A 14026-nucleotide genomic window follows, 5' to 3' on the forward strand; every position below is an offset into this window, starting at 1 on the left:
GATGGTCAATAACCACAAAGAAAGATGTTCAACAATGTTACTAATTAAGGAAATAAAAATCAAACCCAAATAAGATACCATTTCACACTCACTACAATGGCTATAATCAAAAGGATAGACAGTGACAAGTGTTGACAAAGATATGGAGAAACTGCAACCCACATAAAATACTGGTGGGAATATATAATGGTACAGACACTTTGGAGAACAGTTTGGCAGTTCCTCAAATGATTAAATAGAGTACTATGATCTGATATATACCCCGGAGAAATGTAAACATATATCCACACAAAAACTTGTATATAAATGTTCAAGATAGCATTATTCAAAAGAGTCAAAAAAGTGGAAACAACCCAAATGTCCATCAACCAATGAATAAGTAAAATGTGGTATATCCATCCAATGTAATAATATTCATCGATAAAAAGAAATGAGATATTGAACCATACTACAACATGAGTAACCCTTGAAAATATTAGGCTAAATGAAAGAAGCCAGACATAAATATGTATTGTGTAATTCCATAAATATGCACATCTACAGAGACAGAAAGTAGATTAGTGGTTGCCTAGAGCTGGGGATAGGGGAATGGGAAGTGACTTATAATGGGTATGGAGTTGCTCTATGGGGTGATAAAAAATGTTCCAAAATTAGATTTTAGTGAGGATTATACAACTCTGTGAATGTACTCAAACTTTAATTGTATACTTTAAATGCTCAATTTATATATCTTTTATCACTTTATCAATAAGGAAGTTTTTTTAAAAAGAGTTCTAATTTCTAGGCTTATTTCTGCCATGACTCTAAACAAATTATTCCATTTAGGTACCTCAGTTTCCCATCTTTAAAACTGACCTATCAGTTTCACAAGGTAAGTTTGGAAATAAGTAAAAAGCAAAAAGAACTTTAAAACAAATAGTATTTAACATAGTTTACAATGACATCAGACATTTTAATTTATTAAACTCATATTTCTTCACTAAGACTGTAGGCACCTTAAGGGCAGTGATCAGGCTACTAACTACTACAATTTCCACTCTTTTAAAAGCATGATGTTGGCACTTTTGGTAATTAATTGCCAGTTGACTTAAGAGTGCCCAATCTCCTCTCTTTCTTTGGGCTCCTATTCTGAAGAAGAAACATACTCTTAATTAGGGGCCCCTGAGACATAAGCAAAGGCTTAGTTCCAGGACTTAGTTGCTTGAAGGGGACAAATACTAAAATCTGACTATATAAAACCTCACTCTCCCTTTTACTTTTGTTATAACGAGTAGGCTCTCAAAACTAAAGCCCAAATTCCTATACAGCTTATGTATTAAAACCCTTTTTGGTAAATCTGTAATATAAATATAAGAGTACTTACTGCCAACAAAAGGATCAGACTGGAAAAAATCCAAGTTTGAATCTGCAACTGGATTTGTCAGTGAACTTGATTCTACATTAAATGGATCTTCCTAAAAATAATTTTAAATTAAAAAAAAAGTTTTAGAAACCAATGTTTTAAAAGGTAACATTTAAAAATAAAATAACATGTTTGAAAAATCAACTGATGGTAACATAAATATTTTTGTGGTCATGAATTCCACTTAACACATTTTTCTCTTTCCTTAGACTAAAATAGTGTACAGCCCATCTTGAGAAGACAGTGATAAAAACATTTAATTATAAAATTATTTTTACCTCTTTTGAATGTCTGTCACTATTAAATTCAGGACAAACTTTTTCCTTAACAACTGTAGTCACCACTTCGTTTTCATCAGTCACACCAGAAGGCGGTATTTCAGGACTACTTCTTGCCTACAAAATATTAATTCTTCATAGACTTACAATGTATTTTCTACTTGGCAGGAGAAACTGACAAAGAATAGTCAAAAATTACTAAAAAATTTTAAAAGACAAGCAGAACATATTCAGTGAATGACTTCTCCCATAATCTTTCTTAAGAAAATGGTATTACCAAGCCTCATAGCCACTCAAGGCCAGAAAACTTCAGGTCTTTCTTAACTACTTCCCTTTGGTCATCCCCCAGCTATATTCCAAGTCTTGCTCCTCCTATCTCTTTCTTAAATCCTTCCTTTCTTCTCCATCCTCACTGTCACTATCATTCATTTACAGTATCATCATTTCTGGTCCGTGTTACTGTAGTAATAACCTTCCAACTGCCTTCTGCCTCCAATATGTGTCCTTCCCATCTACCTTCTTATGGTAGCCAAAGCAACAGATATAAAATGTGAATCTGATCATGACTCTCTGGTTAAAAGTCCTTCAATGGCTTCCCGTTGTTTTCTGGATCTAAATTTCTGATCTAAGAAGTACAAAGGGCAATCTCCATTTCATACCACCCTACGTCTTTGAAGGATAACCTAGTAATCTCCATTCTGTGCTTAAAAACATATTGTATAATATATCCAAGACTGCACTGTCGAAATAATATTAAGTCTGTTAATTTTACATCCTTAATATCTCTCAAATTTGTATTCTTCTCATCATCATCCCTCCTGTTACTGGTTAAGTCCAGGTTAAAACAATTCTCAAACAGACCATTCCAACAGTCTCTTACCATACGGCTGTGTCCAGTCCTACTCTTCAATCTATTATCCACTTTTTTTTTTTTTTTTTTGGCTGCATCGCATGGCTTATAGGATCTTAGTTCCCTGACCTGGCCTTGAACCTGGGCCACGGCAGTGAAAGCGCCAAGTCCTAACCACTGGACCAACAGGGAATTCCCTATCCACATTTTTTAAAAGGTAAACTCAATCCTGTCACCTCTTGCTTAAAAATTCTTCAATAGCTACTCACTGTAGTAAGATGAATTCCCCAATGCTTCAAGATGAATCCAAATTTCTTACTCTCTGGTCCTTTCTGACCTACAAGTGGTCATTTTTATCTAGGTACACATCATAATCACCCATGGAATTTGTTTTTAAAATATATGTACCTGGCTTCAACCCAGAAACTCTAGTTCAACAAGTTTGAAGTGGGGCACAGACATCTCTATCTTGATAAAAAGTACAGAGGTAATGCAGGTAACCCCCTAGGAGAGAGCCTCATCTCCTACCAATACATTCCCCACCAACACAAAATATCCTCCAAAAACTTCTCATGATCCTGGGCAGCATGTTTTCTCCCATTTCATACCTATGCTAATGCTGTTTCCTCTGCTAGGAATGTACTACCTTCTCTGTTGCTTAACCCCTTCTCACTTCAATGGCCACTTGTAAAGCTTCCCTATGACATCTTCTCTGAGCCTCCTCCAAGCTGTCCTACCTGAATATCCTATGCTTACTTTATCACAGCCTTTTAACACAGTGTTACATGACTAGACTGTGTGCAGCCTGAAGACGGGGTTAAAGGTCTTTTGTCTCTGTAGCTCTCATACATAACAGCAGCACTCTTGCATTAGTTGGTGTTTTCCAAAAAAAACAGTAAATAAATGTCCTCAATGTTATGAAATAAAGAATTACTTTCAGCTTTGGGCAAGAGTACTTAAAAACTATTTTTAAAAGTTACTATCTATAGAACTACTATTCTGAAAACATGCTCTATAACAATAGATCAGTTAAAATTATATTTCTACACTAGTTAAAACTGTTAGAACCCATTCTCTGCCTCTCAACTGTCTCCGATGAGGCAAGGCCACATATTTACATTAGGTATGATGTCAACAAAACCTCGATCTAAATTAATTGTTTTTTTCTGAAGTTGATTATGAAATTTAAGGAACTGTTAGACTCACTGGAGACTCCTGGTGTATGGACTCAGACTCTAGGTTGCTCTGGCCTTCAGTGTGCTCATTAAGATTGGCTGTTTCACTGCTGCTGGTGCTGAGACTGCAATAATCTGTAGCACCATTCACAAGAATGCTGTGTGGACTACTGCACCAATTTAATTGATTATTATGGTTTTCCAGCTCTTTCATTTCCATCAGTTTCATTTGCATCTATCAACACAAAGTAGAAATACAAAACAGAATTTATTAATAGAAAGACATGTAATGTAAAAATAACTATATACTTAGACTTGGTCAAGGATAAATTTGCTTCCATTAAGGAATGCAGCATGACTTAGTAATCCATCCCAGCAAGTTCTCCTCTTGAAATTCCAATATATATGGATTTGCTTTTTGTACATCTTCTGACGCTCTAAGAATTTTAATTCAAATGTCTGCAAGTTGGCAGTCCTTTAGAATATAATTAGAAAAAAGGTCAGGGTACTAGGAAAAAGCACAGTGGCAGAGCAAGAGAAGATTTTGTGATGAAGCTTTAGGAGAGAGAAAGGAAGTTGAGGGAGAGTACACAAGACTTTGGAGCCATCCATACTCCTATTGGGAAGAAGAGAAGTGAAGACAGAGGTGAAATAAGCTAGTGTTCTATCCTGTGGCATTACTTATTAATGGGCTAGAGCCCTAGGAAGTAGTCTCTAAATCTAAGGTATGCCAAACAGGTTAAATAAAGGACTTTTTTTTATCTCAATAGCCAAGTGACTTTATACACCTGGGACAACAGTGGGACAAAAAATGGTATGCAATAAATTGTAATATATATAAAAAGAAAAATGTGGGGCACCAGAGGAAGGAAAAAATGCTTATTTATACCAACGTCTACAATAAAAACAAATTTACATATACCTCAAAGAAACTGATAGCAGAATCAAAATTGTTTCTAGTGAAAAGGAATAATAAAAGGAATTTTACTGAATAGCACTCATTTTCACAAAAAATATACATTTTTAAATTATATTGGAGTCCTCTTTATTAGCATGTTATATTTTTTGTTTTTAGCAAATATAAAAATTACCTATTGACATTTTGTAAATCAAGGCTCTGTTCCCTAATCTTATTCTCCTAACATTCCCCATAAGGTTTTTAAGTTGCTCAATTTGGAATCTGTAATTTACCAAAGGTCTTTTCAGGGTCATAACCTGGGAAAAGAACATCTGGACTGGGAGACAGATGTAAATCTAGCTCTATCACCTTCTAGTTAGGTGATCTTAGTCAAAGTAACCTCTCCAAGCCTCCATTTCTTAATCCATAAAGGTAGTAAGAACTATCTCCATAGATGAATGTTAAGTGGAGCAAGATAGATTTGAAAGAACTCTGTAAAATGTAAAGGCCTGGGCTTCCCTGGTGGCGCAGTGGTTGAGAGTCCGCCTGCCGATGTAGGGGACACGGGTTCGTACCCTGGTCTGGGAAGAGTCCACATGCCGCGGAGCGGCTGGGCCCGTGAGCCATGGCCGCTGAGCCTGCACGTCCGGAGCCTGTGCTCCGCAACGAGAGAGGCCACAACAGTGAGAGGCCCGCGTATCGCAAAAAAAAAAAAAAAAAAAAAAAAAAGTAAAGCCCTATGTAAAAGATGGACAATGTGTGTAAAAGTGCCTGGCACACTGCATTTCTCACTATTATAGCAATTAAATATTCCTGTTCCTTTTCCACTAATTCACTCTATTTTTAAAAAGATAAAGACTTGAGCCTGAGGGTAGAGACCACAATTTTTGTTACCAACTTTGTATCTCCAACATCTAGGACAATGATGCATACTGTAAGTGCTTAATATATGTTCACTGAAAAACGCAACTATTATGCTTATAAATTTAAACAGTGGGCATCAGTAAGCATATATGTACATATCTACCAAACTGCACTGTATTTAGGATTTAAACTAACAATCCAAAAATACTACATATTTATTAATCCACAGCATAGGCCTTGTATATTCCTAGTGTTACAGAGCAGTGGCTTATAAACTTACTTTTACTTTAATCCATAGAAAGAAATAGATTCCCTGACCCAGTAAATATATATGTTTATATATGTCTCTCTGTGTGTATTTATATACATAAACACACATATATAGATGCATACATCATATATATAATTATACACATACACACGCACATACAGTGGTAAAACAAGTTCCACGAAGTAATACTTACCCTTACTGCATGTAATGCATGCTGATATTTCCTGTTCTCCCTTATTTCATTTAAAAAATTTATCATGACCATTAAATCAATTTTAATGCCCACTACTACCTTGCAGTATAAGATTTAAAAATTAATACTAAAATAATACCCATCATACAGATGAAACAGTAGGGTGAAATACTTGCCTATCAGAAAGTTCTGTTTAGGACAGTTTGTTCCTTATAGTTATTTCTGAGACAATCAATAGAATCGTGAACACAACTAGGCTCTCCTGTGTCTGGTTCTCCCATGCACCTGTCACTAAGCCTTACTCTCTACGTAAACTTAGAGGATACGGAAAAAAAAAAAAAAAAAAATCACACAACTAACACAAGCTCTTTGCAAATTGTGCAAGAAAAGTACAATAAACATTTAGAGTGCCAGAAATACTTGGATAAATAGTATATATTGTATAAGTTACACAGAGTTAAGGTCAAAGGTTCTTTGTTTTCTTGCAAATACAAGGTAAGAAGTAAAAATAAAAATTCAGCAAGTCAGAAAATTTTTCTTCAGTTATTTCTTTTCCCAAAAAAGCTATAGTTAAGCTTTCGAGAGCAACTTCTTTTTTACAGGCCCTCTGTGGAAAGACATATAGTCACTGAGTCAAGTGTAACAGTTTGGTATGTTTATTCTTAAGGTTTGGAGATCAGACACAAGGATCTAATTCCTTTCACAGATACCAAATATATTCTGGCACACTTGGTAGTACAGCCTGCTGAAACTATTTTCCATGCTCAAAAACACTGTTTTATTTTCTCTCTGATAATTTATAATATCCAGAGTCCTTTCTATTTTTCTCATTTATGCTCCTTCCTTTGAAAGAAATCCTCTTTCAAAAAAGTCAAAGAAAAGAAAATGAAAAGACAAGCCAGAGACTGGGAGAAACTATTCGCAAATCAATTAACTATCTGATAAAGGACTTATCTCCAGAATACATATATATTTTTAAAAACACATAATTTAATAATAAGAAGAACCCATTTTTAAAAAATGGGCAAGGGACTTAAACAGATGTTTCATCCAGAAGGATATACAAATGGCTAATAAGCACATGAAAAGATGATCAACATCTCTAGTCATAAGAGAATTACAAATTAAAAACTATGAAGTACCACTTTACATCTACAGGAATGACTATAATCAAAAAGACAGTAAGTGTTGGTAAGAATGTGGAGAAACTTGGAACCCTCATATACTGCTAGGGGGAACATAAAATGGTACAGCCACTTTGGAAAAGTTTGGCAATTTAAAGTTAAAAAAAAAAGTTTAACATAACTTTACAATATAAACAACTTTCATATCCAAGAGAAATGAAGACATATGTCCACACAAACAATTGTATGCAGATACAAAATTTAAAGCAGCATTATTTGTAATAGTCAACAAGTGGAAAGGATCCAAATGCCCATTAATTGATGAATGGGTAAACAAAATACCTTATACAATGGACTATAACATTGTTACATGCTACAACATGGATGAGCCTCAAAAACATTATGCTAAGTGAAAGAAACCACATGAGAAAGACCACACAGTGCTTGATTTTCTCTATGTGAAATGTTCAGAAAAAGCAAATTTATAGAAGCAAAACATAGATTAGTAGTTACCTAGGGGTAAGAGTGGGGACTGACTATAAATGGGCACAAGGATCTTTTGGGAGTGATGGAAATGTTCTAAAACTGGATTGGGATGTTTGAGCAACTCTAAATTTACTGAAAATCACTGAATTGGATCCTTAAAACTGGTTAATTTTTTTTTTGGATCTTACACAGAACTCTGGGTTCAAAAATCAGTACTTGGACTTTGCATTTTAGCCCAGCAGGGCCACCCAAGTGACATTTCCGGGGAACAGAATCAACTTCCAGTAAATCAGCAAGCTTCCACCACAAATGGAAATATTCAAATGAATATTTATAAGAAAAAATTGAAGGTATACTGGAAAGACAATGTTTTTTTTATTGTTGAAATGCCTACTGCTTCAAGCTAACAGTTTAAACTAAAAATCAGGATGTTGTTGGGTGGGGAGAGTAACGAACATTTTATGAGTGACTGTGCAATCTTGTTTGTTATTACTGAAGGAAAAAAGAAAAGGAAACACTGCCCAGTGCACCATGTTCATTTTGATTTCCAATGACAGAGACTGCCATGGTGTTTGGTGGCAGAGCAGAAAGAGCACTGAAAAAACTGGTTAATTTTATGGTCTATAAATTATACTTTAAACAACAGGTTTTTTTTAAACTCAAAGAAAACTATTTTAAAGACTGTCCATGTATCTGGTATCATTCCCACTAGGATGACTTTCTTTTGGGTTTCCTACCTGTTTATTGAGTACCTACACTGGGACAAGAACTGTGCTAAATGTTAGGATAAAAATGTATGTTTCTAGACCTAAAAGCTCCATCTACTGAGGGAGACAGACACGTAAACAAATGTGCAGGGGGAAATGTTATGATTGCTATAACAGAAGTACAATGTCCAATAAAGGCAGGGTTCAGAAAATCCCACAAAGAAATAAGAGGTTAAGCTATGTCTTGCAAGATGAGTGAGCAGGTATTCACCTGCCAGGCAAGAGGGGGGAGGGAAGCATATCAAGGGGAAGGTCTTCATTATGTATAATAATTAAGTGACCAGGTTTTAGAAGATCTGAATCTTAGGCTGTGGCTCTTTTGAAGGCTATGTAACCATAGGCAAGTTACTTAACCTTCCTTGGCTTCAATTTGTTCAAATTCAAAATGAAAGGAATGGGCTACATTATCTCTATGCACATCTAACCATCTTACCATCATTCTATAAAATATTATTCTCCATTTAGGGAAGTCAAGAAATAGCATAGCGAAGGATCTATATTCTTGATCTACCATAACACTGCATATTTATCTATATAAAGAACAATTTCCTAATTACAAAAAATACAGGTCTCTAAATGAGCAAAACTGATTTTAAGATAAGAATCCCAAAAGGGAAGGCACTGGGTTATTATTTATAAAAATAAGCAACACATACTGAGCACTTATTTACCAAACACTGTGCTCAAATGTCTCACTGGTTTTGCCTCACTGAAACTTTACAAGCAGCTCTAGGAGGTAGAGGAGTACTGTTAATTCTCCAATTTTATTTATTTTTTAAAATTTGGCCATGCCACACAGCTTACGGGATATCTTAGTTCCCCGACCAGGGGTTAAACCTGGGCCCTTGGCAGTGAAAGGGCAGAGTCCTAACTACTTGACCACCAGAAAATTCCCAATTCTCCAATTTTTTTTTTAAATAAATTTATTTTTGGCTGCGTTGGGTCTTCATTGCTGAGCGTGGGCTTTCTCTAGTTGCGGCGAGTGGGGGTTACTCTTTGTTGTGGTGCACGGGCTTCTCACTGCAGTGGCTTCTCTTGCTGTGGAGCAGGGGCTCTAGGCATGTGGGCTTCAGTAGTTGTGGCTCGCGGGCCCTAGAGCACAGGCTCAGTAGTTGTGGCTCATGGGCTTAGTTACTCCACGGCATGTGGATCTTCCCGGACCAGGGCTCGAACCTGTGTTCCCTGCGTTGGCAGGTAGATTCTTAACCACTGCACCACCAGGCAAGTCCCCCCAGTCCTCCAATTTTAAAGATGAGGAATCTGATACTGAGAAGATTGAGGCAGTAAGTGGCAGAGCCAGCATTTAAACCTAAACCATCTAACTACAAATCCTGCACACTCAACCAGACTCCAGTAATAACCATAAGATGTACAAGATACGTGACAGTTTTAACTTACGACAGGTGACAAGAAGCCTATTCATACAAAATGACTGAAAATGAAAAATAAACTAGGCAGAGGGAGAAGAAGCAGATCGAGAAAATATTATTTACTAAAAGGGTATGTGAGTGCCCATTTGAGTGTATTTTTCACTGCCACAAAGACTTACTGAACTTATTTCCTGCTGTGAATCTTGCAGGTGCTGCTGAAGAGGGCCCAGCTGGGCCTTCCCTGACTCCACACTCTCCTCCAACTCTGCTGTTTCTTGCTGTAGGCGATTCAGCTCTTCCCTAGCTTTGGCCAGCTCTTCTTCGTAAGTGGAGATCTGTGATTCTTGACTAGTTAATTCAGCTTTCAGGGATGAGATCTATAACATGGAGGTGAATGAGAAGAAAGGGGGATTAAAAAAAGAAACGTCATTAAAATATTCCATAATGCATTAGGTTTATTTGTTTAGTTTACTTTTTGGTGGGTTTTTTATGTATTTTTTGTAGAGAAGGGCAATCAGGGGACTGACAGAGGAGAGTGGAAGGCACAGGTACCATACCTCCAACTAAAATTTGGAAAAAAAATATATGAAGTGTCCTACTTCCCCTGTAATTTCTGGATGAAACATGCCCCATCTCCTTCAATTCCCTGAACTTCATGTTGACTAGACTGCCATCTAACAATAAAAGCAACAAGAGGCAGAGAATGTTTCCATCTTAAGCCAGCAAAAGCAACTAAGGTATAGATACAGGCAGCAGTAAACCGCCAGACTTTACCAGCTGGGCCTCCTCAGCACACTTCTTCCTGACTTCCTGCAGTTGCTCCTCCAGCTGAGCTTTCTGCTCATCCAGCCCATCAAGGAGTTCCTGTACTTGCTGTTTCTGGGCCTGCAGTTTTTGCAGATTAGTATTCTCCCTTTGAACTTCATCTTGAAGATCCTGAAATACAGGGAAATTAACGTATTTATTATCTTTGGAGGCAGGGGAAGGTTAACAATTTATAAAAGCCTATCTTAAGGGAAAGTAAAGTCTCATCTTATTAAGTACATTGTGTTGATGGATTGGAGGATTCACAGCTTTAAATACAATCTTTACTTGAGGACTTCTTCCCTAGATTCCAGATTTAGAAATTCAATTCGCTTACTCAAATCCATCCTTGGATGTCTGATGGGCTTCTCTAACATATCAAAAACAGAACTCCTGGCATTTCCCCCACCCCATCTGCTTTATCCTCCATCTTCCCCCCTCTCAGTTTCTCTGGCCAAAAAATATAGCATCTTCTTTGACTCTTCTCTTTCTCTCACATCTCATCTCCAATCTGTCAGCAAATTTTTTGCTCCTTCCTTCAAAATATACTTTAAAAACTGGCCACGTTTTTCTTCAACGTTGGTCCCAGTCACTTTTCTCTCTCTCCTAGATTGCTGCCTTCTAATTGGTTTCCCTTCTTCCATGCATGCTACCTTGCAGTTTATTTTCAGCACAGCAGCCACTGTTAAAAACCTACGTCAGATGATGTCACTCCTCTACGCAAAACTCTGCACTGACTTCCCATCTCCCTTACTGTAAAAACCCAAGTCTTTACAATGGCCCCACGTGATCCCATCTCCCGCTTCATTTCCTACTGCTCTCTCCCTTGCCCACTCTATTTCAGCCACACTGGCCTTACTGCTGCTTCTCAAACCTGTTAGATATGCTCCCTTCTCGGGATCTTTCACTGATTATCCCCTCTTCCTAGAAAGTTCTTCCCCCAAGTATCCACATGCCTCAATCCCCCATCTCTTTGAAGTCTTTGCTCAACTGTTAACTTCTCAGTGAGGCCTTCCTCACCATCACCCACCACCATCTCCCTCCACTGATTCTCCTTCATATACAGCATATAATTTTATTTATTTTCTAGAAGAGCTTTTATTGAGATAATTTACATATCATACAATTCACCCATTTAAAGTCAATGGTTTTTAGTATATTTACAGAGTTGTGGAACCATGACCACAACAATTTTAGAACATTTTTGTCACTGCAAAAAGAAACCCCATACCCGTTAGCAAGTCACTCCCTATTTCCCTCCCAATCACTCCAGCCCTAGGCAACCACCAATCTACTTTTTATCTCTATAGCTTTGTCTGTTCTAGATATTTTATATGAATGGACTCATACAACGTATTTTTTTGTGACTGGCTTCTTTGCGACTTAGCATGTTTTCAAGTTGCATCTGAGTTGGCATAAAATAATTAAATAGCTTTATGAGATATAATTTATACAACCATAAAAGGTGCCCATTGTAAGTATACAACTCAGTGAGTTTTAGTTAATATATACAGTTGTGCAATGATCATCACAATTCAGTTTTATAACACTTCCACAACCTAAAAAGTTCCTTCATACCATTTAGGAGTCAATTCTCATTCCCATTTCAAGCCCCAGGCAACCAATGACCTGCTTTCTGCTGCTATAATTTTACCTTTTATAGACATTTCATATAAATAGAATCATATAATATGTAGTCTATGGTAATGTGTAGTCTACCGTATTCTTTTTTTGTTTTGTAGCCTACTGTATTCTTATACCCAGTATATTTTGAGATTCATCCATGTTACTGCATGTATACGTAGTTTGTTCCTTTCTATTGCTTAGTAGTATTCCATTGTATGGATATACTTTTGATGGACATTTAGACTGATCCTAGTTTTGGCTACTATGAGTAATAGAACGTATCTCCTTCTATTAGAATGTAAGCTCCATGAGTCCAGGGATATTTGCGAATTTTGTTCACTGCTATATTCCCAGTTCCCAGTATACAAGAGGTACTCCATTACTATTTAGTGAATGATGAATAACACAGTAAAGGTGTTAATTCTCTCCTAATTAATCTATACACTCCAATGAAAATCCTAACAAGATTTTCCAAGGAACCTGAAAAGCTCTGGAAGAACATATTCTAAAAATTATTTGGAAGAACAAAGAAAAAAACCAAAAACAGCATTATAAAATGTAAAAGGGACTTACCCTATAAGATATTATGAATTACTGGAAAGCTAAGATAACTATGACAGCTTGGTTTGATGCAAGGATAGACAAACAGATCAAAGGAAGAGAAAACAGAACTTAGACACAGATCTAGATATATAAAGAAAAAATGATGAGAAAGCATGACATTAAAATTGACTGGAGGAAAAGAGAACTAACTATTCAGTAAATGATGCTGGGCATACCCGTATGGCAAGAAGAAAAAAATTATAAGTCTCTAAATCATACCAAACAGAAAAATTAATTCCAGGTATACTATAGACCTAATGTGAAAGACAAAACTTTAAAATGTGCAGAAGAAAATACAGATCTCAGTGTAAGAAAATGTCTTAAAACAAAAAAAGATAAACCATTCTGAAAATGACCTGTTTATTTATTCATCTATGTGCTAGATCTTATGCTTAATGATAAAGGATACAGAGGTTAGGGGCTTCCCTGGTGGTGCAGTGGTTAAGAATCCGCCTGCCAATGCAGGGGACACAGGTTCGAGCCCTGGTCCAGGAAGATTCCACATGCTGTAGAGCAACTAAGCCCGTGCACCACAACTACCGAGCCTGCACTCTAGAGCCCACGCACCACAACTACTGAAGCCCGTGAGCCTAGAGCCTGTGCTCAGCAACAAGAGAAGCCAGCGCACTGCAACAAAGAGTAGCCCCCGCTCACCACAATTAGAGAAAGCCTGCATGCAGCAACAAAGACCCAACACAGCCAAAAATAATAAATAAATAAATTTATTTTTAAAAAAACGGATACAGATTTAAAAAAAATACAGTGGGAAATCTCTGTACAAGGGAGAGCTGAGAGACAGATGAATGCAACCTTGCCATTATCATTACCACCATGAAACACAGCAGCCAAGATGGCCAAATTTACACATCCTCTGACAACTGGGGTTCCTCATTTGAACCAGAGAAGATCACTTGAATGACTATTTTCCCAATTCTCTGAAGAATGGTAAATTACTAGTACCACTGCAGATGCACAGGAGAGAGGTTAATTCATTATATACAAAGGATTCCATAGGGAATTAGGACTTGATTGTCTCCAGGAACCACGGGTGAGAAAGAAGAATGGATTGATAACTCCTAAGGCATGTGTCTGCACGAGGTGGGCAGAGATCTCGAAGAGAGTGAAGTAAAATTGTGAACACAAGTTTCTAAAAGTAACAATATCCTTTAAATAACATACTATTCAAAGACCCCAATGATCATTCATCAGAATAAGAATCTAAGAAAATAGAAGAAAAACTTATCAGAAGGTCTCTGAATGATTGCATGACTTATACAAGATCGCATCATCAACATGACAGCAAACATTTTCAATG

General features: G+C 36.8%; 1 protein-coding gene across 3 annotated transcripts in view; it reads right to left on the reverse strand.

Annotated features, from left to right (window-relative positions):
- The window catches only part of EPS15 (epidermal growth factor receptor pathway substrate 15), a 164225-nt gene that overhangs the window by 45444 nt on the left and 104755 nt on the right, over positions 1-14026 (reverse strand). For all 3 annotated transcript variants that reach the window (XM_032634465.1, XM_032634456.1, XM_032634473.1), the window contains 5 exons: positions 10453-10614; positions 9858-10055; positions 3737-3940; positions 1681-1797; positions 1364-1454 (listed from right to left, as the gene is read on the reverse strand). In XM_032634465.1, coding sequence (XP_032490356.1) covers positions 1364-1454; positions 1681-1797; positions 3737-3940; positions 9858-10055; positions 10453-10614 — 772 coding nt within the window. The remainder of the gene's footprint in view (positions 1-1363; positions 1455-1680; positions 1798-3736; positions 3941-9857; positions 10056-10452; positions 10615-14026) is intronic.

Source organism: Phocoena sinus, chromosome 1, assembly GCF_008692025.1.
Source record: "Phocoena sinus isolate mPhoSin1 chromosome 1, mPhoSin1.pri, whole genome shotgun sequence".
Taxonomy (NCBI): Eukaryota; Metazoa; Chordata; class Mammalia; order Artiodactyla; family Phocoenidae; genus Phocoena; species Phocoena sinus.